We start from the raw sequence: 21,896 nt of genomic DNA, 5'->3' as shown, positions 1-21,896 counted from the left end.
CAAAGCTAAGAGTGAAACAAAAGAATGAACCTGATATAGAGAAGCAAACTATCTTGATTTTTCTCACTTATCATCTAATTCCAGGTCTTGGAATTTCTGACACAACTCATTTCTGTAACATGAATGCATAAATAAACTACTAAAACAAGAAAAAAAAGAATTTTTTACTTCCATACCATACCATTCCTTTCCTTTCCTAAGACTGTGGAGTGTATATTCTACAAAGAGTGGTACTTGAAATTTAGATCTTGTTTATGTGTTGCTTTCTTTAAAATGTAAAACAATTAGCTTAAGATAACCTCACAAGTTTTCTTCCTGCCATGTAGTGGGAATGAACATTTATGGTGGGGGCTAGTCTCAGATACTCTTCGCTGTGTATTAACCACAATGCTATTAAAAGCTTTCATGAGGGGAAAGAAGCAGCGACAAGCCTTTTACAGACATGGAAATGTGCACTTCAGTTTTCCCTCTTCAAGCTAAAACAGTGTATTTATGAGTTCTAATCTTACTCTAAAGCATACTCAATACTTTTAAAAATTACTCTGCATACCAGGCTTATAGGGGGAAAAAAGCTTAAATATCCTTTGGTTAAAAATTTATTAACTAGGGTAAATACCATAGGTCTTATTAAATTTAAAAGAATGAAACCCATAAGCTCTCAAAAAGCAGAATTTATTTCTTTACTGTGGTGAAATTTTCATGCAGTGAAATGCACAGACCTTACATGTCACAGGTCACTGAATTCTGACGAATGCTTATGCTCTCTCATACACTCTGGATGGTGTGTTTTGATCCCTCACAAAGGTCCCTTGTGTCTCTTCTCAGTCAAAAAGCAACCAGTATTCTGCTTTCTGAAATTTGATTTTAAGTTCAGTTCTGTGAATCTTACATCTTTTAAAAATAGATTATGCTGAAGTAGAAGCAGGAATTGAAGATCTAAGAGAATTACTTCTAAAGAAATTGCTGGAGACCCCATCAACCTTACATGACCAAAAGCGTTACATAAGGTAAAAAAGTAAGAATTCTGATAGATTGCGTGTATGTATGGGATATAGTGTGAAACCTGCAAAACTGATTTGGGGGCAGTCAGGAGACTAATGAAGTGTTGAAAGGAAAGACAGTAGAAACTTGGGGGGATCTGGAATAGGACATGTGTGTTCCTTGAATATGAATACATTGGGAACAGTTATAGAGAACTGCCCCTTTAAAGGAAAGATGACCTGCCAGGTTGGCCAAAGGAAAAGCAACTCATTGCTCAGTCAGCTGTTCTTCCTACTGAGTGATTGTCACCATGTGACTCCAGGTGTACTGGCTGCTGCACCCTGCAGATGCCATCCATGCTCCACAAGGTGGTTGCTCCACTGTGGCTCAGTGCAGAGTACTCCCGAGAGGGAACTTTTAGCTCTGGAATGTGCCATAGTAACAAAGGCTCTGAAACGTTTTCCTTTGAATGTATGTCAGTTTACAGTCCTGTAGTGATCATTGAGAGAAATAGTTGTGGAAATATTAAGTTGGGAATACTTTAAAAAAATAACCGGGGGAATAAGAGGAGATGAGAGAAGCTGAGGAGTCGGAGCATGTCTGTAGGAACAAGACTTTCATTCTGGGACACACACAAGTCCTGTACTTCCGTTTCTTCATCTGCAGAGAGAACATGACACGCAGCACAGCTGCGTCTCAGGGTTGTTGGGAAGGTGACCATTTAAGGGGTTAGTCCAATACCTGGCATGTTGGGAACAGGCATACATAGCTTACACCCATACTTGGAGATAAGCATAAATTGTAAGATTTTCATATCTAAGATTTAAAAGGCTGACTTATTTTCTGCTGGGCTATCTTAAGTGTGGTCTGTTTTCAGAACAAGCTGTTCTTTCCCAAATTCAATGAATTCTTTAATTAGTGAAATTTATTAAAAAAATTAGTATCTTAAAAATGGGATGGACTACATATATGCATCCGTTTGCCTCTGGTCATCTTGTAGCCATTGGAAATACTGTCTGTAGGCCTGAGAGAATGGCCTGGCCCGAACACTGTTGGGAGGGACTAAGGACCAGCACTTAATTGTCTTCTAGTGATGGGAACAGTGGAAGCAGATGTAGGATAGAGAGCAGTGAAACTGATTCCTGGGAAACGCAGGCCATGTGTCCACACTGGGCTGGGTTCTAATTGTGTTTCCTTTCTGGCCAGAGTACTCAAGTAGGTTGAGCAACCTGAGCACCACAGCCCGAACACCTGCTTTTCTGGTGTCAGAGGCCACCCTTGACTTTCTTCAGCTGTCTTCCTGAGGAAATGTATACACGGGGAACTTTCCTGGCTTACAAAATTGCAAATTTAAAGTGGAAATAAACCTCAGAGAAGCTTTGCTGCTTGTGCCTGGAGGTTTCACTCCCATATCACATGTGAGCAAGCTAAATTTCCTTCCAGCAGTATGCTAAACTCCTGTGTATACAACTGAGAATACACGAGAAATCTAATGATTAACCTTAAAAATTACATTTCTAGCCTTTAATGAATAGAAAAAGGAGATCAGAGCCATGTCAAGTCTATTTCACTTTAATGTCTGTGTTGCTTTGTCCTGTGAACACCAAGTAAAGGCGGAGACAGCCTGGGCACAGCTGTGTATGTCAAATAGGCTCCCCAGGCATCCTCTTCATGTAGCTTAGCAAGAAGCAGAGTTCATCTCTCAATGGCAGTGTAGTCCTACTCCTGGAGCTGCTGAGGGTGGCTGAAAATGCTTTGGGCTTCCTTTGTTTTCCTGAGAATTTAGCCCATTCTCATTGAAAATGTTTCTCCTTAAATTCTAAAACTCTTAATCTGTGCTCATTAGAATTAAGACTATTTACCTCCTTACCCTCCTAGAAAGCCTTTTCCAAAAATGTTCTCTAATATGTCATTTGAAAAAGAAAAGCAATAACCTGTACCATCTAAAGAGAGATTTTGTAATGAATTTGTCAGTTTTAAGCATGGTATTAAAAAGAAAAGAAATTTTTTAAAGTCTAGAACAAAATCCCACTTTCTAACAGAAATAGCCTATAGAAATTTTCAGACAGTAACTTCTTTTTTATTCATCATAAAATATTTCTAGGAGTCTTCAATTTATTATTAAGATGATAGAGGATTATTATAAATTTCAGGGCCATAGTGTATATGTTGAAGAGATTTACAATTTTTGAAGTTACAAAACAAGTTTGCTGGGCTACCGTTAAAGGGCCCCAGTGGCACACTGCCAGGACCTTCCCAGTGAAGAAGCGGCTTCTGTACAAGAACATTGTTGCAAGAGAAAATTGTTGCCCTTTGCTGTGGACAGTGAACCTGAGGGATGAATGAAAGAAAGTGTTAGGCGCTCTGCAGTATCAGAGGCAGAGCAGCCTTGTAGGGTGATGGTTGCAACAGTTATCCTCAGAAGGAAAGAGCAGAAAGTGTGTTCTTAGGGAAGGAAGGATACAAGCTACTATTTGCTGCATCTATATCCCAGATAATAAAAGCTCTGTGGGAGAGAAAAAATCAGATTGGATTTAGGGAGCTTGTTTGGATTGAATTCCTTATGCTAAGCTAAATGTAATTTGTTGTAATTTGTTGGAATGTGGTTTTCTTCTGAGGGTAGTGTTCTCACAAATGAGGAAGACTCATAGTACCTTCTTTATATGGCTAAATCCTTCCTTTAAGTTACCTTCCTCCCTCTCAGCACATAGACATAGCTGTTTGCAACCTCTGGACAGTCACAGGGAAAACAGGTAGCCACCACAGCGCTTGGCAGGCAGAGTTGCTGCTTTCAGGAGTCAGACCTTCGAGCCATCAGCTCCTGAGGGTCAGGGTTGGCGTGGGGTGTTCCTAACTACATGCCGGTTGGTTTTCTGGTCAACATCTTGTTTGTTGTGAACTTATTACACAATGGATTTGTTTCTCCTCTTAATTAGCCGCTAATTGAGATGTTTGAGTAATGAGCACCCACTACTGAAGAAATGTGGGTATGCTCTACAGTGATTAGGACTTGGCTAAGGTCACAGCTTGTAACCATCAATGAACATTTATCATGGACCACAAATTTTTAACAAGACAAAAGAAGCTGAGGGTTAAAAACTATTTTAGGGCATAAGTTCATTTGAGCATGCTTCTGGAGTTGATACATGTGTATATTATATAAGGGCTCAGGGCCAAACGAGTCATGTTTGGCAGAAAAATTTCAGTTGAAATATATTAAAGTTCTCTACGTGTATGTGGTTATTTCTTGCACAAAGAAAACTTTAAAAGTTAAGAAAGCATCCATCTGCACTACGTTTCATAGAGAAATAGTTCCTCAGTTGTGAATTAGTTTACACCCTAGAAGTAAGTGCATGTTGTCAGAGAGACCTTAAATTTCAGTGGCCTCTAACTTAAGTCACTGTAGAGCAGCATCACATTGCCATCCAGTGGCTGTATTTCATACTGGAAAGGGAGACATTTTTCACTCAGTGCCCTCTGCTGGCTCCCACCTAGGTTAAGTGAAACAACTGGAAAGTAATAGAAACACTTGAGAGAAGTGACTTTAAATGTAAAGTTAATTTTTCCCTCTTCCTCAAACAAAAAACAAACAACCCACCCCAAGTTTAGGTTGAATGCTTTGCATTGCAGGGTGATGATTAATGCCAACTGTAATGCGGTTCACTGCATTTATAGGAGTGGAGTATACCAGAAGGGATGGCCAGAGGATCTGGTATGTTTGATAAATGGGAAGTACAATCGCTTCTCATCACTATTGGTCAGCTGGTTTCTTCCTCCCTCATTCTTTCCATCTGTCTCTCTCCCTCCCCCCTCACCTTGTACCTACCCCTTTTGTTTTTCTTTAAATAAGTTTAAATATAAAGAAGCGTTCTCAGCAAATCCTCAAAAGTTTGACCTTTGTCAAGTTGTTTTTTATCTTTCTTGTTGACACTTAGGCAAAGAAATAAATTAAAAATCTACAGCTGGGCCTGCAGAGTTGGCTTAGTTGTTAAGAGCTCTGGCTGCTCTTAGAGGATATCCACTAACCACAGGGAAGTTACCAATGGCCTGTAACTCCAGTTCCAGGGAACCCAGGGCCATATTTGTACCTCCACAGGCACCAGGGACATGGTACATATACACAATGGAGACAAAACCTGCATACACATGAAATTTTAAAAAAATTAAAAAAGGAAAAACCCCACGGCTTTATCATTTTCTATTGAATGAAACAATTTAATATATTTCATTATGAACAGAGTATTAGAGATGAATATTGGCAAGTGCTTTACTAGTTAAAGTTTAGTTTTTCTTTGAAAAATGGCAGTGATGTTACAACACCAACCTTTGCTTTTGCTGTTTTAACAGGAGAGGTTGTACTTTGCTTTTGCAGGTATCTCTCTGACCTCCATGCGTCTGGTGATCCTGCTTGGCAGTGTATCGGAGCTCAGCACAAATGGACCCTCAAACTCATGCAAGACTGCAAAGAGGGCCACATGAAGAGCCTAAAAGGCAAGAGATTCTACTTGCTTTTTAATGCTTAGTAGTTAATGGAATGACGACCAGATTTTCTTGATATTGGTAGCTGTCTCTGTTGTTCTTGGTCCTCTGCCCCACCCAAAGTCAGGGTTTGGTGGTCTAGCAGTATTGACAAAACTTTATTTTATCTTATGGAAGAGTTTCATTTTACAAGAGGTGGACATGATGCTGTGGGAACTGTATTAGTTCCCGTCTTCATCAGGCATATCGGGAGTCACTTGTGGATCAGGTGGATACCAAGTGCTATCTAGAGAGACAGTGAAAGAGAAGCAGGCCCTGCCTCCTGGAGGAAGGAAAATGGACTAAACATGCAGCTAGGCACTAAAAATGCTGAGACAAGTGATTAAAAAGAAAAAGGACAAATTTTTGAAGGAAGGTAACTGGGAAGAGTACTTCGGGCCATTGGTTTGAGAAGAGAGCTTACAGAGGCTCCATATTAACTTCTGTAGTTGCTGGGCAACCTCTAGCTTGAGAAAGGAACGCTGCCCATGACTCTGAGGTAAGTGTGAAGAAAGAAAATTAAAGCTGTATTTGTGTGCAGGTTTGGTGATGTTCCTTTGTTTAATTCAGTCATTCAGCAAATACATGTTGCTGACTGTGCTTTAGATATTGTTAGTTAGTGCAGCCACAAGGGTCTGATGTGTGTTCAGCATGCTGACAGAGACAGAGGTAACTGACTAGGTAGAAAGCTGTAGAGTATGTCACTTCCTGAAACAGGGAAATACTGAGTAGCGTGATAGCTTATCGGAGCAAATTCTGATCTAGGCTTTGAGGGACAATGAAGGGGTATTGTGAGATCTGTATTGGAAGGAAGAAGAAAGATCTGGATAGCATGAAAATCTATTCTAGAAAGAACATAAGGGAGCCAGAGACAGCCTTGTGTTCTCGGTGGCAAGTGGAACTGAGCACTGATAAAAGCTACAAGAATTCAGGCTACAACTAAGATGATCAAGCAATGAAGTTTGTTAGCTGCCTGGAGGAGATTGCTCAGAGAGCAGGGAGGGAGGATGGAATGACCACAAGCAGGGAAACACTGGCTTCCATGTAGAGAATGGATAAGAAGGAGCAATTCTGTCACAGGGTTAGTGAGGTTGGCAGACAGATACCAGCAACCGAACAGCAAGGGGTGGGGAAGGTGAAGTACGATGGTCAAATCTGGGCTCCTTAGGAAATAGGGTGGACAGGACTAGGTCTGGAAGTAGAACCAGGAGGAAGAGATGGAGGAAGGGTGCCTCCTAGAAGTCTATCTACATCTGCCTAAAGTAGCTCATTATCATGGTGGTACTGTTGAGAACCATGGAACTTAGTGCTTACCCCGGCTTGAATTTGACAGGTAGGATTGGAATTATCTGTCATGAAAGAAGCCAGATCTATCCAAAAGGTAGTTGAAGTAAAAGTTTCAGGGGCTTGGAGGTAGTTTGTACGCAGATAGTCCCTTGAAATACATGCATTTATTCATGTAGACGGAAAAAAGAAAGAAAACCAAGGATAGAATCCTGAGGGGCCTCAGTAAGTGACTTTGAGAAGAGAAGCCTAGAACAGCAACAGTGAAGAGGTGGCCACAGGGACAGCATGGCAGCATGACAGCATAGTTGTAAAAATCAGAGGGATAAAAGAACAAAGAGCTTCATGGCTTGAGCACTGTGGCTGCCGGGGTATTGGTGAGTGTAGCTTCAGTACCTTAGACATCTGGGAAGGGAACATTATTGGCAACCAGGTCCCAGGAATGTGGGGAATACACAACATGAGGTCAACATTGTGGCATCACAGAGGGGAAGATACCTATCTTCATTTGTAATATATTTGCCATTAATGAGCTGTCTTGGGATTATGTAATTTTCAGTTCCAATTCTGTTTCTATGTTTGATGCTTTCGAAACCCCATGTGTTATGAACTGATACATAGCCTCAATTGTCATTAATTGTTTTGTTGCAAGGGAAGATGAAAGCATATGATATGAACAGTCTTGGGAAATCTTAAGAGTGTCAACCAGTGATTTTTTTACTCTACTCTGTTCCTTAGACTGGCATTAGAATCCCAGAATGGTTTTAACGTTTGTCATCTACTAGCCTGGCTCATTGGCATGCCTAAGCTTTTTGACATTAGGACAGAAAATTGTGGTCTGCAAAGTTCAATTTCTCAACCTTGAGAGTTAAAAAAAGCAAAACAAATAAATCCAACAGACAGACAAACAAAACAATAAGAAAAATCCAGTTTTATGTAAATTTATGGTTCTGTGATAGCTACATTCGTAGCTATCATATGGCTCAAGCAGCCACAGGTTAAAGATTGGATATGCCTGTTAAATTCTCTGACTGCAGAGTACAGAGCACAGGTCACATCCAGTCAGGCTGCATCATCAGTGTTCTGGATGTCAGAGGCACAGGACAGTGGTGAGCAAACCTGCTGGAGCATTGGGTCTAAGGAACATGTAATATTTTCAAATGCCATAAATACATGTTTGACTGTAATTGTGAAAAGGTTGGGAAATGCAGAGAGACTTTTATGAAGTCGTATTGCAGGAGTACCGAGCCTGGTGGCAGGAGGACAAAGCAGGATTCTGGAGATCAGCACTGTCGTTGTTTGCTGGCTACATGCAGAATGTGTTTTGACAGTGGATTGCCTTACTTACGATTGTTAGAAACAGTCTGATAGTTTAGTATGAAAGTATACAGATTTCTGGGATATTTCTGCACACTTGTTTGAGAACAGCAAACCATGACACTTGTGTGTGTTAGGCAAGCGCTCTCTCTCCTAACTGCATGCCCAGCTCATCCTACCTCCTGTCTTTATGTTATGTATTGCTGTATATGTTTGTATTTGAAAACCTTAAATGTAATTGGATCCCTCTAGTGTTTTTTCCCCTGAAAATGTGTGTAGAACTTCTTCATTAATTGAGAGAATGTTAGTTACAAACTTTTTTTTTTAATTGGAAGTAAACTATGGTACCTTACATCTCTTTGAACCTATTCTGCAGACTTCATGGCAGTACCATATAATTCCCTAAACTCATTAGGCAAATTTAAATGGGTTATTCTTGAAATTAATTTTTCCTTTAATCTTCTGAATATGCTTAAATATACCTTTGTTGCTAATAAATAATAATATGAATTATTGAAATAAATTTTAAACAATAGTTTTTATTCTCTGAAAGCTCCTAACATTTATACAATGTATATTGACCATATCCATCCAATGTTATCTTCCTCCAGTTTCCCCTAGTACCCCAACCCATCTCACTCTCAACTTTATGGCTTCTTATTTTTTCTTTTTGTTATTAGTAACCCCAAGTCCAAATAGTGCTAAATGTAAATAATTTTAGTATATAACGTTTAGTTAAAAGATTGATGTGGCCTTTTGAGAAAGCAGCTTTTATTATTTCATTTTAGAAATCACATGCATGTGCATGCACACACGCACAGTGCTGGGGACTAAATGCAGGGCCTTACATATACCCCTAGGCGCCAAGCATATCTAAAAGCAAGGTATACACACAAGTGCTCTAGCACTCACACACACACACATAGACACACACACACGAAAGTGCTGACCCCATATGTTTGTATGTATGCATACATATATATTCACAAGCACACATATATACACACATATACACGCATGATCCCCCATACACACACACACACACACATACAATTTCTCATATACCTAACTTAGTTTAATTAGTTGTTAGCATATAGCTAATTCTTCACTTCCCTCTTCCTCTTTCTGTATTGATCCAGTTAAAAAGTGGGGTACAGAACTAACTAGAGAATTTTCAGTAGAGGAATCTAAAATGGCTAAAAGATGCTTAAGAAAGTGCTCAGCATCCTTAGCCATCAGAAAATACAAATTAAAACAACTCTGACATATCATCTTACATCTGTCAGAATGGCTAAAATCAAAAACACCAAGGACAGTTTATGCTGGAGAGGATGTGGAGAAAGGGGAACACTCCTCCACTGCAGATGGGAGTGCCAACTCGTATGACCACTTTGGAAATTAGTGTGACGATTACTCAGGAAAATGGGAATCAGTCTACCTCAGGATCCAGCAATACTACTCTTAGGCATATACCCAAAGGATGCGCTTTCATACAACAAGGGTCATATATGTTCAGCTATGTTCATAGCAGCATTATTTGTAATAGCCAGAACCTGTAAGCAATCTAGATGCCCCTCAACTGAAGAATGCATAAAGAAAATGTGGTACATTTACACAATGGAGGGGAAAAAAAAATGGAATCTTGAAATTGGCAGACAAATGAATGGAACTAGAAGAAACCATCCTGAGTGAGGTAACCCAGTCACAGAAAGACAAGCATGATATATACTCATATATGGACATTAGACATCGAGCAAAGGATTACCAGCCTACAATCCACACCTCCAGAGAAACTAGGAAACAAGGAGAACACTAAAAGAGATAGACATGTCCCCCTTAGAAGGGGAAAGTGACAAGAGCTCCTGAGCAAACTGGGAGCACAGGGTTGGGGGGGTGGGAGAAAGAGGAGGGGGGAGGAGAACATGAGTGATCAGGAAGACTGATAGAGGAGAGAAGAAAAGAGATACCTTAATAGAGGGAGCTATTATAGGTTTAAAGAGAAATCTGAGGTCAAGGATGACTTCAACTAAGAATCTAAGCAATAGTGGAGAGGCTACCTTAAATGCCCTTCCCCTATAATGAGATTGATGAATACCTTAAATGCTATCCTGGAGCCTTCATCCAGTAGCTGATGGAAGCAGAAGCAGACATCCACAGCTAAGCACTGAGCCAAACTCCTGGAATCCAGTTGTAGAGAAGGAGGAGTGAGGAGCAAAGGGGGCAAGACCATCCTGGAGAAACCCACAGAAACAGCTGACCTGACCAAGTGGGGGCACACAGACTCCAGTCGTAAAACTGGGGAACCTGCATTGGACCAAACAAAGCCTTTTGAATGTGGGTGTCAGTTAGGAGGCCTGGTCGGTCTATGGGACCTCTGACAGTAGTACCAGTATTTATCCCTAGTGCACAAATGAACTTTGGGAGCTCATTCTCTGTGGAGGGTTACTCTCTCATCAATGATGTGACAACTTTGATGATTCCTCCATGGAAGGTCTCATCTTCCCTGGGGAGTGGATTAGAGATGGGATGGGGCAGCCAGTGGGGGGCATGGGAGGATGAGGGGAGAGGGAACTGAGATTGATATACAAAATAAGATTGTTTCTAAAAGAAAAAAAAGTGTAAGTTTACCAGGAATAAAATTGTTCTTTCATGCAGTCTGCAGTTGGTAATGAACTCCTTTAGCAGATACCTAGAATTTTCTTAATTAAATATGTTGTAATATAAGACAGAATGGAAGGAGGTCCACTAAGTATGTGGGTCCTTCATTCGTCGTACTTTCCTAATGGTGATGTGTTGGATTTGGAGGACACCGGAGGGACATGTAGCAGTGGCTGACTGCAGACCCATTTCCTTTGTGAGTAAGAGTCACAGGAGCCCGGGACAGGCCTGTACGCTGACGATGGGAAGAAGGGACTCGTGTCCAGACACGTCTTTGTCACAGCACACTGCTCTTGCCAGGTCCATGTGTCACTCCTCTTCTCCCTGTGCTTCACACTGTTGCTGCACGTATTCATAATCAGCCTGCATTTCTCCACTGGGAAGGAAAGTGGCACTGGCCTGTGCTGAAACCCCCAAGCTAGCAGAGCCACTTGGACTTGCTGTGATTTTTGATGCTCATTTTCTGTCATAGGCAGATTTTATTAAGGAAAGGCTGTACAGTACTAATTAGTAATTTCTGAAGTGATTCTTTGTATAAGTAAGTGCTCCATGTCGACACTCTTGAGAAGATGAAGGTAACTGCTAGAAGGGGCCAGAAATTATAGTTGGATCTGAGCAGGACACTTCTCCCTTCCGTCTAGCGCTATAGGACTGGGGGTGGCAAGGGTGGCAAAATCATTGCATTGGCTTACCCAATGGCACTTGTGGCTTGATTTGATGTGTCAGAGACAGCACCTGATTGCCTGGCAGGTGCAAGCTTGGTATTGATTGTAGCTGCTTGTTGGAGACTCCTGCCTGTGAGGTGATTAATATTCTAGCTGTTAGATACCGTTTAGAAGGGATGTGTTCTGTATTTCCTCTAGAACTTTGTTGTCAGAGTGCGGTAGTTTTCAAAGATATCCTCAGGAACCTCCCATCAGCACAAGAGGTTGTTGTCTTTTCAACCTAAAAGCACTGGGTCTTAAGGCTTTCTGTTATAGCCACTGCATTTAGACTAACTCTGCATAAGAGAAATGGACGTAGTTGTTTAAATCCAGACAAAACAGGAACTGAGAACTGAGACACTTTGTGAAATAAAACCCAGCTTTAAATGGATAGACTATAAATATTAAAAGCAGGGGAAGAATTCTTGGTGTCTTTTTGACCATGACCTCCATTGAGGACTGGGTAGGCACTCCTAAGAACTGCAGTTGTTGGGAGATTAGTGTTACAGTTGCCCTGGCAGATGCTGCTTATCAAATGAGGACAAGGACATAGGGTTACTGACTCCCTCACAGAGCTGGCACCCCAGATACCCTTCCTCTCTTCCCTCTTCACTCCCCCTTCCACCTCCCCCTTCAGGGTCCGGGCCCTGAAGTCCAAGTGTGATGTTTGGACTTTTCTCCATTGAGGAAAAGTGTTGGGATAAAACCAATGTTTTATGTTGGAGAAATGTAAGCATTTTTAGTTTTTAAAAACTTTTCATGACTTATGTACATTATAAAACCCTATTTTGAAAATTTAAATACAGACGGAGGGTTTGAGTACTGTGTTTTTCCAGCCTCAACTTGAGCGACCATCCTGCTTCCAATGCTTTCAGTGCAAAGCACCCAGCGCTCTGAACTATTGCCCATGTTAAATTTTTTCCATTGCATAAGGATTGGTCTCTAGGAATTCCTATGAAATGGGTCCAAAATTAGAGTATGTCTTAAGGTTTCCTGGCAGGAAAAACCTTTATTTAACCCCCTGCTGGAATTCTCAAACGGACTTTGAAAGGTGGTCTTCAAAGGTGTCTTTTTCTTTGTTCCTAAAATGGCTTGATTTTAACTCTTCAGAGCATCTGACTGTCTGGTAAACTGGGGGAAAGGCCATCAGCTTGCTCTGGCATCTTGGGATCTGTGCTCTAATTAGGATTTCCAAAAGGACTTCCTAAAATTAGGGCTCAGTGAGGGACATTTAGAAGAGGAGCCAGAACTTATATAAGCAATAGGTTCTTAAAACTAGACACAGAGCAGGAGGAAGGAACATCCATACACGGCTCAGGTTGTCTCAGAAGACTTGGAGGGGACACGTCACACCTGAGCGTCCTTTTCTCAGTATTCACTGGGGTGGGGGCTGTAGGCAGTGCACCCTAGAGAAGACTTGGAGGGGACATGTCACACGTGAACGTTCTTTTCTCAGTATTCATTGGGGTGGGGACTGTAGGCAGTACATCCAGGAGAAGACTTGGAGGGGACACGTCACACCTGAGCGTCCTTTTCTCAGTATTCACTGGGGTGGGGGCTGTAGGCAGTGCACCCTAGAGAAGACTTGGAGGGGACACGTCACACGTGAACGTTCTTTTCTCAGTATTCATTGGGGTGGGGACTGTAGGCAGTACATCCAGGAGAAGACTTGGAGGGGACACGTCACACCTGAGCGTCCTTTTCTCAGTATTCACTGGGGTGGGGGCTGTAGGCAGTGCACCCTAGAGAAGACTTGGAGGGGACACGTCACACGTGAACGTTCTTTTCTCAGTATTCACTGGGGTGGGGGCTGTAGGCAGTGCACCCTGGAGAAGGCTTGGAGGGGACACGTCACACCTGAGCGTCCTTTTCTCAGTATTCATTGGGGTGGGGGCTGTAGGCAGTGCACCCTGGAGAAGTGGCACTCAGGACTCCCAGAGTTCAAGGTGCTGGGTTTGATGCCCAACACTGGGAACCAGCCAACCAACAAAATAAGATTTTAATGATTTCAAATATGTAGCAGATTGTTAAATACTCGCTGGAAAAACTAAGGATCTTTAAGATATAAAAGGTTCCATTTTCAGCTGAAGCTCATTGAATAATAGTATCTGCAGTTTGATTGTATTTATATAGTATAACTCAACTATGCTTTTATTGATATCTATCTAAAATATAGCAATTATCTCTATGTATACATTTTATATATAAACATTTTAAACAGTGGGGTAGTAACGCAATTCTGATATTGTCCTAGTGGAAGAGCAGGTTTCCTTGTATTCAATTGCAGTCTCCATTAGGAACTGTTAGACTCCTTCCATTTTTTAACTATAGGAACTATTTCCTTACTTAAGAATGAAGTAAATATATGATACACATATATTCTAATAAAGTTATGTCCTATTTTAAAGTCATAAGGTGGTTATACATAGGGAAGAGTTCATTATAGAGTTCTTTTCCTGAAGGTTGAAGGAAAGTAGTTTTTGTCCTCAGTGTTTGCCGTAGCATACCCCGAGGGATAGCACTCGGCTTCAAGAGAAGGAAAGAGAAGACACCACTGTGGCAAGTACAGATAGACTCACGTTGGTCCCCACCTTTTCTTCGCAGCTAAGTCCTCCGCTATTGGGAGCATAGCCCATGAGCAGTGTCTAGTGCTGACTTCTGGGGGAAGCACTTCACTTGGACAGTTGTTCTTCTCATGTTGTGATAACAGTTGTTGACTTTGGCTTTAGGAGAGGGAATGTTTAGCAGGATTTGGTTACCTGCTTTAAATCTGGGAACTCTCTAGAACACACAGGGTAAAGTGGGTGCAGGAGAGGGAAACACGGGAGAAGTGCTGAGCCCAAAGCAGTCTTCTCCCCAGCCAGGCCAGGGCAAGCATTTCCATTCTCCTTTGTTTTGGTTTGGTTTCTGTTCTTTGGTTTTTCCAGAAGGAGGAAGAGCATCATGAATTGAATTCTGAGTGCCCACATTAGAAATTGTTACTTTTGTCTGAAAGTTGCATAGATAACAGTTGTAGTTGCCAGATTGGCCCTATTTAATACAATTGATTCTAGATTGTGTGTGTGTGTGTGTGTGTGTGTGTGTGTGTGTGTGTGTGTGTGTGTGTGTGTGTGGTGTGTGTGTGTTGATGACTGTCTTAGTTTTCTTTTCTGTTGCTATGATAAAACACTGACCAAAAGCAGCATGTGGTAGAGGGAAGGTTTTATTGAAGCTTACCAGCTATAGTCCACCATTGAGAAGCAGGTAGGAGGAGCTCAGCAGGGGTGGAGGCAGGAGCCATGGAGGCAGGAGCTAAAGCAGAAGCATGAGGAATGTTGTTTACTGGCTTCCTCAGCTTGTTTTCGTATACTACCTAAGACCACCTGCCCAGGGCTGGCATCCCCCACAGTAGCCTGGGTCCTTCCACATCAATCATTCATCAAGGGATGCTGCACAGACTTGTCTATAGGCCAATGTGATGGAGGTGTTTGCTCCATCGAGGCTCCCCTTCCCAAATAACCCTAACTTGTATCAAGCCGACAAAAAAATAAAAGAGTACAATGACACCTTTCAAATAAAAAAATGAGACCAATAATTAGTACCAGTAATTTAGGCACTTTTTCAAAAAAGCAGTAAAGACTAAGAATTCGGTTTGCCTTTGGAATGGCACTTGGTCTGCACAAGGTGCTGTGTGCCGTTGCAAGGGCACCTTTTCCACGGGTGCCTAGCAGCTGGCTCTTTGTGGTTTACAGTGGAGCTTGAAGATTTCTTGCAGTGGCAGCCACTTCATGCCTAACTGATCCCATCTTTCTTAGTAGAAAGTAAGTTTAACTCTAAATACCAGGTACACATCAGTTCAAAATATGCACACATTGCTTGGTAATTTTAAAATGGTGACTACTACAAGTATTTTTATTCTGTATTCTCTGATATTGACTTGTTTAGTATAGGTATACCTCTCTCTCATATATATATATATATATATATCCTGTAAAATGTGCTTAATAAAAGCACAAATAATCCTTGTTGGTTACTCCTATACCTGCCTTATTACACTGCTTAATTGGCCAGTTAGCTGTACTAGTATTTTGAATGTTCACAGCTTTGATTTGTTTTCAAAATGCATTTCCTTTTCTAAACTGCTGTTTTGAATGGTGGTGAAATAAGTACCAGAACCCGGGTTTAGAGCTGGGCCGGGAAGCTCTACTGTGAGTGAGGTAAACTGTGTGGTGACCATGACTCCCTTGGGTTAATTTGGATTAAATTATTCCCTTTAAATTGAGGAGATTTCTCTGTTGGAGCTTCAAATATATAGAGTGAGAAGATCAAAGAGAATTTTTATCTGTTGACACAGGTCTAATTCGTGAGGGATTTGTAATTCTGTCTTGGTACATGCACCCCCACCCCAGCCTTGGCATTGAAATTCCTCTATGTGATGCTTGAAAGGAATCCTAGCCCGCCTCTGCCTGGAGGCTCCTGGCCCTACATGTTTGGTCAACAAGCAACAGTGGGTGGTCGGGCCACAGCCTAGGACAAGGGCCCGCTGTGCACAGGAAAATGTGTTCAAAGGTGTTTAAGGGTGGTGAGGAAGTAGGCTGCCCTCCTGCCTCTGGGGCCATGGATCACTGTTCCCCCACTATTGTAGACTGGGAGAAACTTGCCTCAGGAGGCAGGAGGCATGGAAATACAGTCAGATTATTCACCTGGCTCCACATCTGCATGCTGGCATTAAGTACTCCTTTGCTCTGTATGCTGTTATGTATAGAGCATGTTAAACAAATTTTAACTATTATTTGCATTTAAAATAGGAAAATCCTTGCTTTAAAATTTGATCCATGGTAATCAGGATATATGACACATGATACAGTTTCCTGAAGTCTTTGGAAACTTTCTTTTTAATAGTCTTCTAAGTCTTTATCACTTTTATGCAACTGATAGAAGTTCGCACATGAAGTCCGTTAGCATCACAAGAGCTCGTTCTGAAACAGTTAAAAGTTGGAGAGCATTTATCTAGTAGAAATTCCAGTTTGCACGAATAAAATCAGAAATGTTTTAAATTTATAGCAAATTGTGAAAAATGGTGACATGATTGCCTTTAGTGTTCCTGGGAAAATAACATGAGCTGTTATTTGTGGGGGAGCAGTTTAAAATAGCTTCCACAGATCTCAGTGCAGGAGGCTCATTCATTCATTCATTCATTCATTCATTTGTTCATTCATTCATGGCATAGTTTGCATGCATCTGTGCTCAATGTGAAGTGGCAAACTTTATACCTTTAATCAAATAATAGTGCTGATCAAGCCCCAATCATAGAGCCACGAAGCAAAAATAATATGCTTCCATTTTGTTCATATATATGAATGATGCAAAATTTCAGATTGAAACTATGAATCATAAAATCATTTTTGTTTAAAGCATTAATCTTTGTAGCCTCCATTTTTCAGCACAATATTCTGCTACTGATAGTTGTGTGACTTTCTTCTCAGATAAATTCCTGCCCTAGTTCCTGATGCGAGGGACAGTTAGTGAATAAATATAATAGCCTCATATTTGATGATAAGGTTTTTAAAGTTTTTCATGTGCTGGAGATGTAGCTCAGAGGTTAGTTAAGTGGGGCCAATCCTGATCGCCAGTACTGCAAGTAACCCCCCAACCCAATTCTACTCAGCAAAAAATCCTAAGAGTTTGGCTTTTTAAAAAAAATTTATGTCCAAGAAAACAATTGCTTAAAACTCATGTTAGTTTAATATTATTTGAAAAAAGACCGGGCCAAACATGGCATTAGAAAACTTTGTTACCTGTCACCCACAGAAGGGCCCAGTGCAAATATTCTAATGAGAGCCTAAAGTTGTGTGGCAATGAAGCCCATTCTCCTCGGCTGATTCCCGGTGGCCAGGTCTGTGAACTTTCAAACAGACTAGACAAAGTGACATCATCTTCATTTGTATGTGCTTTAAAAAGTTACTTCATTTTAAATTATGAATATTAATATGGGTGTACATGGGGATATGTGCACATAATCCAAAGTCTAGGAAGCCAAAAGAACCCCCTGGAGCTGGTCCCAGTTTTGTATACTTTGTATAATGAACAGATTAGTTCAAGCCCATCCTGAGATACTTGTATTATAAGGTAGAAACAATCAAGATGGGGGCAAGGGCTAGCTTTTTGTGAAGTATTTGAAAGTCTTTTGCCGATTTTATAGTTAAAACAATAGGTTTCTCAGCTGGTGCTGAGAGTGTGGTGGTGCACGCCTTTAATCCCAGCACTAGTCGGCACTCGAGAGGCAGAGGCAGAGGCAGAGGCAGGCGGATGGATCTCTGTGAGTCCGAGACCAGACTGGTCTACAGACTGAGATCCAGGTCAGCCAAAGATACACAGAGAAATCCTGTCTCAAAAAAAAAAAAAAAGATTTCTCTTATTTATCATTGTTTTATAGGAATACTAACTGTCAAAGCGACTTCATATCTGTAATCATTGAGAAATAAAAGTATTGAATCCTATAACTGAAGAAATGTCAGAATCTGCAAGGTTTTTTGATTTTTAACATGATGTAACTTGTGACAAATGTTTATTTTAAATAAATATTTGAATAAATTTCCTCACGAAAGTGTAACTTTTCTAGTTTCCTGTAACACACTGTCAGACCTTTTGTCAAATGAAAAACTAAATCTTGGGGAGAGAAACTAGGCTAGTCCCAATCACTTGTGTGCGGCCCTGCAGCGCCACCTTCTGGTCATTTAACTCACATAGCGCTTACAAAGATGTTCCAGGCGCCTGTTCTGGTCATTTAACTCACATAGCGCTTACAAAGATGTTCCAGGCGCCTGTTGGACTTGCTGGACACAGGCTGTTTCAGCTGCCTGCTCTGAGCTATCCTTGCTGGCGATGCTAATTACTAATTAAGACTTTCATGTGTAGCCAACAGAGCACTGATGAAGTGGTTTCTGATGCAACAGAATATAGCTAATAAAGATTCTGTTATTAAAATGATAAACCAATCTTTAAGTTTCAAAATTCAAGCCTTGCTTAAACTCCAAATAATATCAAACTATTTAAGTTAAAGTTTTTAAAATACCAGTTACAGAGGGGGAAAAAAACTTTTCTGAGGATCCACTTAAGCAATGGTAATTGTAATATTTGTAGGACTGTAGAGATAATATATTTTCATGAAACTTGGGAATGTTTCCTTCCTAATCATAAATATATAGCCTCAGGTCCTGTAAAAGTAACATACAATATATATTTTAAAATGAAAACATTTTGTAAAGTTTTTAATATGCATGTTTATAAGCACTATGAATTTTCAAATATTTTTAATATGTTACTAAATTTAAACCCCTTTATATTTTTCTGGCACATCAGGAAATTTATGCTTTGATAGTTCTTAAATTCTGTAATAAGTAACAGTGGAGGTTATATAAGCTACAATATAAAATGCCATAAATCATGTAAAGTTCCACACAGATTTTCTATTTAGTGTAGAAAGAAACCGTATATACATTGTTTTATCCTGCCTGTCTTAGCTCCTTTGGCTGTTACTGTTACAAAATGCTGTGCATGGGCAGCTGTCATGGACAGAGGTTTACTCTGCTCAGTTAGGCCTGCAGTCATGGTGACAGGTCTAGGCTTCAGATTCTGTTCACAGTCAGGAAGCAGAGAGCAAGGTGCGCTTGTGCTCACGAGCATCCCTTGTGATTAGGACCCAGCTTAGAGAGCAGCGCTGCTCACATTGGCACGGGTCTTCCATCTCTGTTAAGCCAGTCAATGCAATCACTCACAGGTGTGGAGGACACACACCTACAAGGCCACTCCAGACCCCGACAGTTAGCAGCCATCACTCCTAAACTCTGCATCATATGCCATTTAATTTTTTCTTACCTTCTGAGTTATAGAAGTATTATAAGAGTAAATGAACAGCAGTTAGCAAAGTCATCAGAACATAGTCCTCAAATATTGTATTCCATGTCTGAGTGACATGATTTCCTTCCTGTAAAACCCACTGGTAGAATGTAGCCAGTGGTCATTCACAGTGGCAGGGACCTGGGAAAAAGCGGTTCTGTCCCTTCTCAGGGTACTCTCGGAATAGCAAGTAGAGTTACATTTGTTGTTGTTTATTCCTTTTCAGCCCCCAGTGAGCCAGAATCTAAAATGCTCCAGAACAATGTACATAGGATGGTGCAGTCAATACTTGTTAGATGTTATTGACTAGCTGTCATCTGTGTTGCTATAAAAATATCACTTGATTCTCATTAAAATATTTAAATGTTTTTCCTTTAGAGCTTGAAGATATCCATATATATTTAAATTACGAACTATAAAGGGCATAGCTCTCAGTGAATAACTTGAAATCAGTCACTCTTTTCTTGAGGGAGTCATTTGTGGAAGATCCAGTGACATAGGGAATGGAGAGATAAAATACTAAGTTCTTACCCCAGCGAGCCAACTGCTCATGGGCAACGTGAAGTCAGCAGAGTGGAGCACATCCTGTCTGCTCTCTCAGAGGCAGTGGAGGTGCAAAGTACTTTTAGTTGGGCAGCAGCTGGCTAAGCAGTAGCTGAATCTTTAAGAATAGAAACGTAAATGGATGAAGAGAAGAGATGAGTGGAGCCTGTGGTAGATAAAACAGGAAATAAGGCAAGAGAGCAGACAAGGTCCCCTTCCCTGCCTCAGCCAATACCAAAAAGAAAATAACTCACATTTGTTTGCATTTGTAGCCCAGGCTGATCTGAACTTACAATGTTGCTAGGGCTGACATTAAACTGCTGTTCCTCCTGCCCTGCCTTCTAAGTACTTCAATGACAGGTGTGGAGTTTCTCCAGATTATTAACAACATGAGGTTAGAAGGTTAAATTTGGTGACTGGTACCAGGAGGGAAAATGGGAATCAAACCCTGGATCCCAAGGAGATAGACAGTGAAAGCAAGTGATCAAGGATGGTTTGTGCATTTATTTTGTAAGTATGTGTGTGAGGCAGTATGAGAAACAAAGTCAGAAGCCATAGTTTCCCTTTATAAGCCTGGATCTTGTTTTGCAGAAGTTGACTTCTTAATCTCTATATTTGTAGTATAGCCACACCTAATTTAATGCAGTTATTATTTTTTAATAAACTCATTTGTTTATTTATCTTATATCCTGACCACAGTTTCCCCTCTCTCCTCTACTTCAGTCCCTGTCTCCACCCCTCCTTTGCCCCCTCCCCCACCAATCCACTCCTCTGTTTCTGTTTAATAAAGGACAGGCCTCCCACAGGTACCAACAAAACATGGCATATCAAGTTGCTGCATTCACTTTTAAATTATGCATTAACTGCACCACATTGTGTCTTAGAACTTTGTATTAAGCTAGAATGACAAACTGAGTTTTCCACGTGTGTCATAATGGAAATGACTTTGTAAATCTGTTTAGGGCTACATATAGCTCGGGTGCCAGTACTGTTAAATGAGGCTCTGAACTCAATCCTCAGCACCATAAGAAATTAAAAAAAGCAAAAGCTATTTGGAGAAACTTTTATTTATTTACATTCTGTATTTAAAAGATTGGAAAGGTTGAGCAAATAATAGCTTTGAAAAAGCAAGGACTACATTAGATCAAACTACATGGTAATTGGTAATACCATCTCTATTCCAGGTAATCCAGGCCCACATAGCCCTATGCTGGACCTGGAGAACGATGTGCGCCCCTCAGTGTTGGGCCATCTCAGCCAGACAGCATCACTGAAGAGGGGTAGCAGCTTTCAGTCTGGTCGTGATGACAGTAAGTTATCACCCCTACCTCCACGTGATCTTTCAGATTCGCACACTTTGAAGGCATGGAGTAAAAAGATGAAAGAGACCACGATCCTCTTGAGTCCCCCATGCTGCCTTGGGTGGGCCCTGGGACCACACTACTTTGCACAGGACTGGATGACTGAGCAATACTGTGTTAAGTACCAAGGGCCTACATGACTGAGCAGCAGTATGCTAAATACTTGTAGCACTTCTGACACCACAGTATGTCTGACAGCACTGCCCAGCAGCTGTGTCAGCTGTCTCCATTGCTGTGAACTGGGACAATACAATTTACCCACTAATCTGCTATAAAAGATTTGGTGAATTAGGCTTTTGGATTCAGTTTGCAATTTTAAAGTAATTAAGTGTTTATTCCATCATAAAATGGTTTCAGTTACAATGCTTATTACTGGGTTTAGGAGCTGAGTTTGCACTCTTTTTGCTCCTGTTGTGGTTTTTCAAATAGTATTTTATTTGTTTTTCTTTTTTTACTTACTTATTTTTATTTTTTGTTCTTGGCATTTTGCCCATATGTATGTCTGTGTGAGGGTGTCAAATCCCTGGAGCTGGAGTCACAAGCAGTTGTGAGCTGTCATGTGGGTGCTGGGAATTGAACCTGGGTCCTCACCCAGGTGCTCTTCACCACTGAGCCATCTCTCCAGCCCCTATTTTATTTGTTTTAAAGTCAG

The 21,896-nt window shown here is 40.9% G+C and overlaps 1 protein-coding gene across 2 annotated transcripts in view; it reads left to right on the top strand.

Annotated features, from left to right (window-relative positions):
- Positions 1-21,896, top strand: part of Exoc2 (exocyst complex component 2) — a 173,890-nt gene that overhangs the window by 76,554 nt on the left and 75,440 nt on the right. For both annotated transcript variants that reach the window (XM_040755775.1, XM_005066420.4), the window contains exons 10-12: positions 905-1,007; positions 5,354-5,472; positions 21,068-21,193. In XM_040755775.1, the coding sequence (XP_040611709.1) occupies positions 905-1,007; positions 5,354-5,472; positions 21,068-21,193 (348 nt within the window). The remainder of the gene's footprint in view (positions 1-904; positions 1,008-5,353; positions 5,473-21,067; positions 21,194-21,896) is intronic.

This window comes from Mesocricetus auratus, unplaced genomic scaffold (assembly GCF_017639785.1).
Source record: "Mesocricetus auratus isolate SY011 unplaced genomic scaffold, BCM_Maur_2.0 Super-Scaffold_100013, whole genome shotgun sequence".
NCBI classification, from domain to species: domain Eukaryota; kingdom Metazoa; phylum Chordata; class Mammalia; order Rodentia; family Cricetidae; genus Mesocricetus; species Mesocricetus auratus.
Note: the sequence above shows the minus strand (reverse complement) of the source record. Positions and strands in the feature narration are given on the sequence as shown.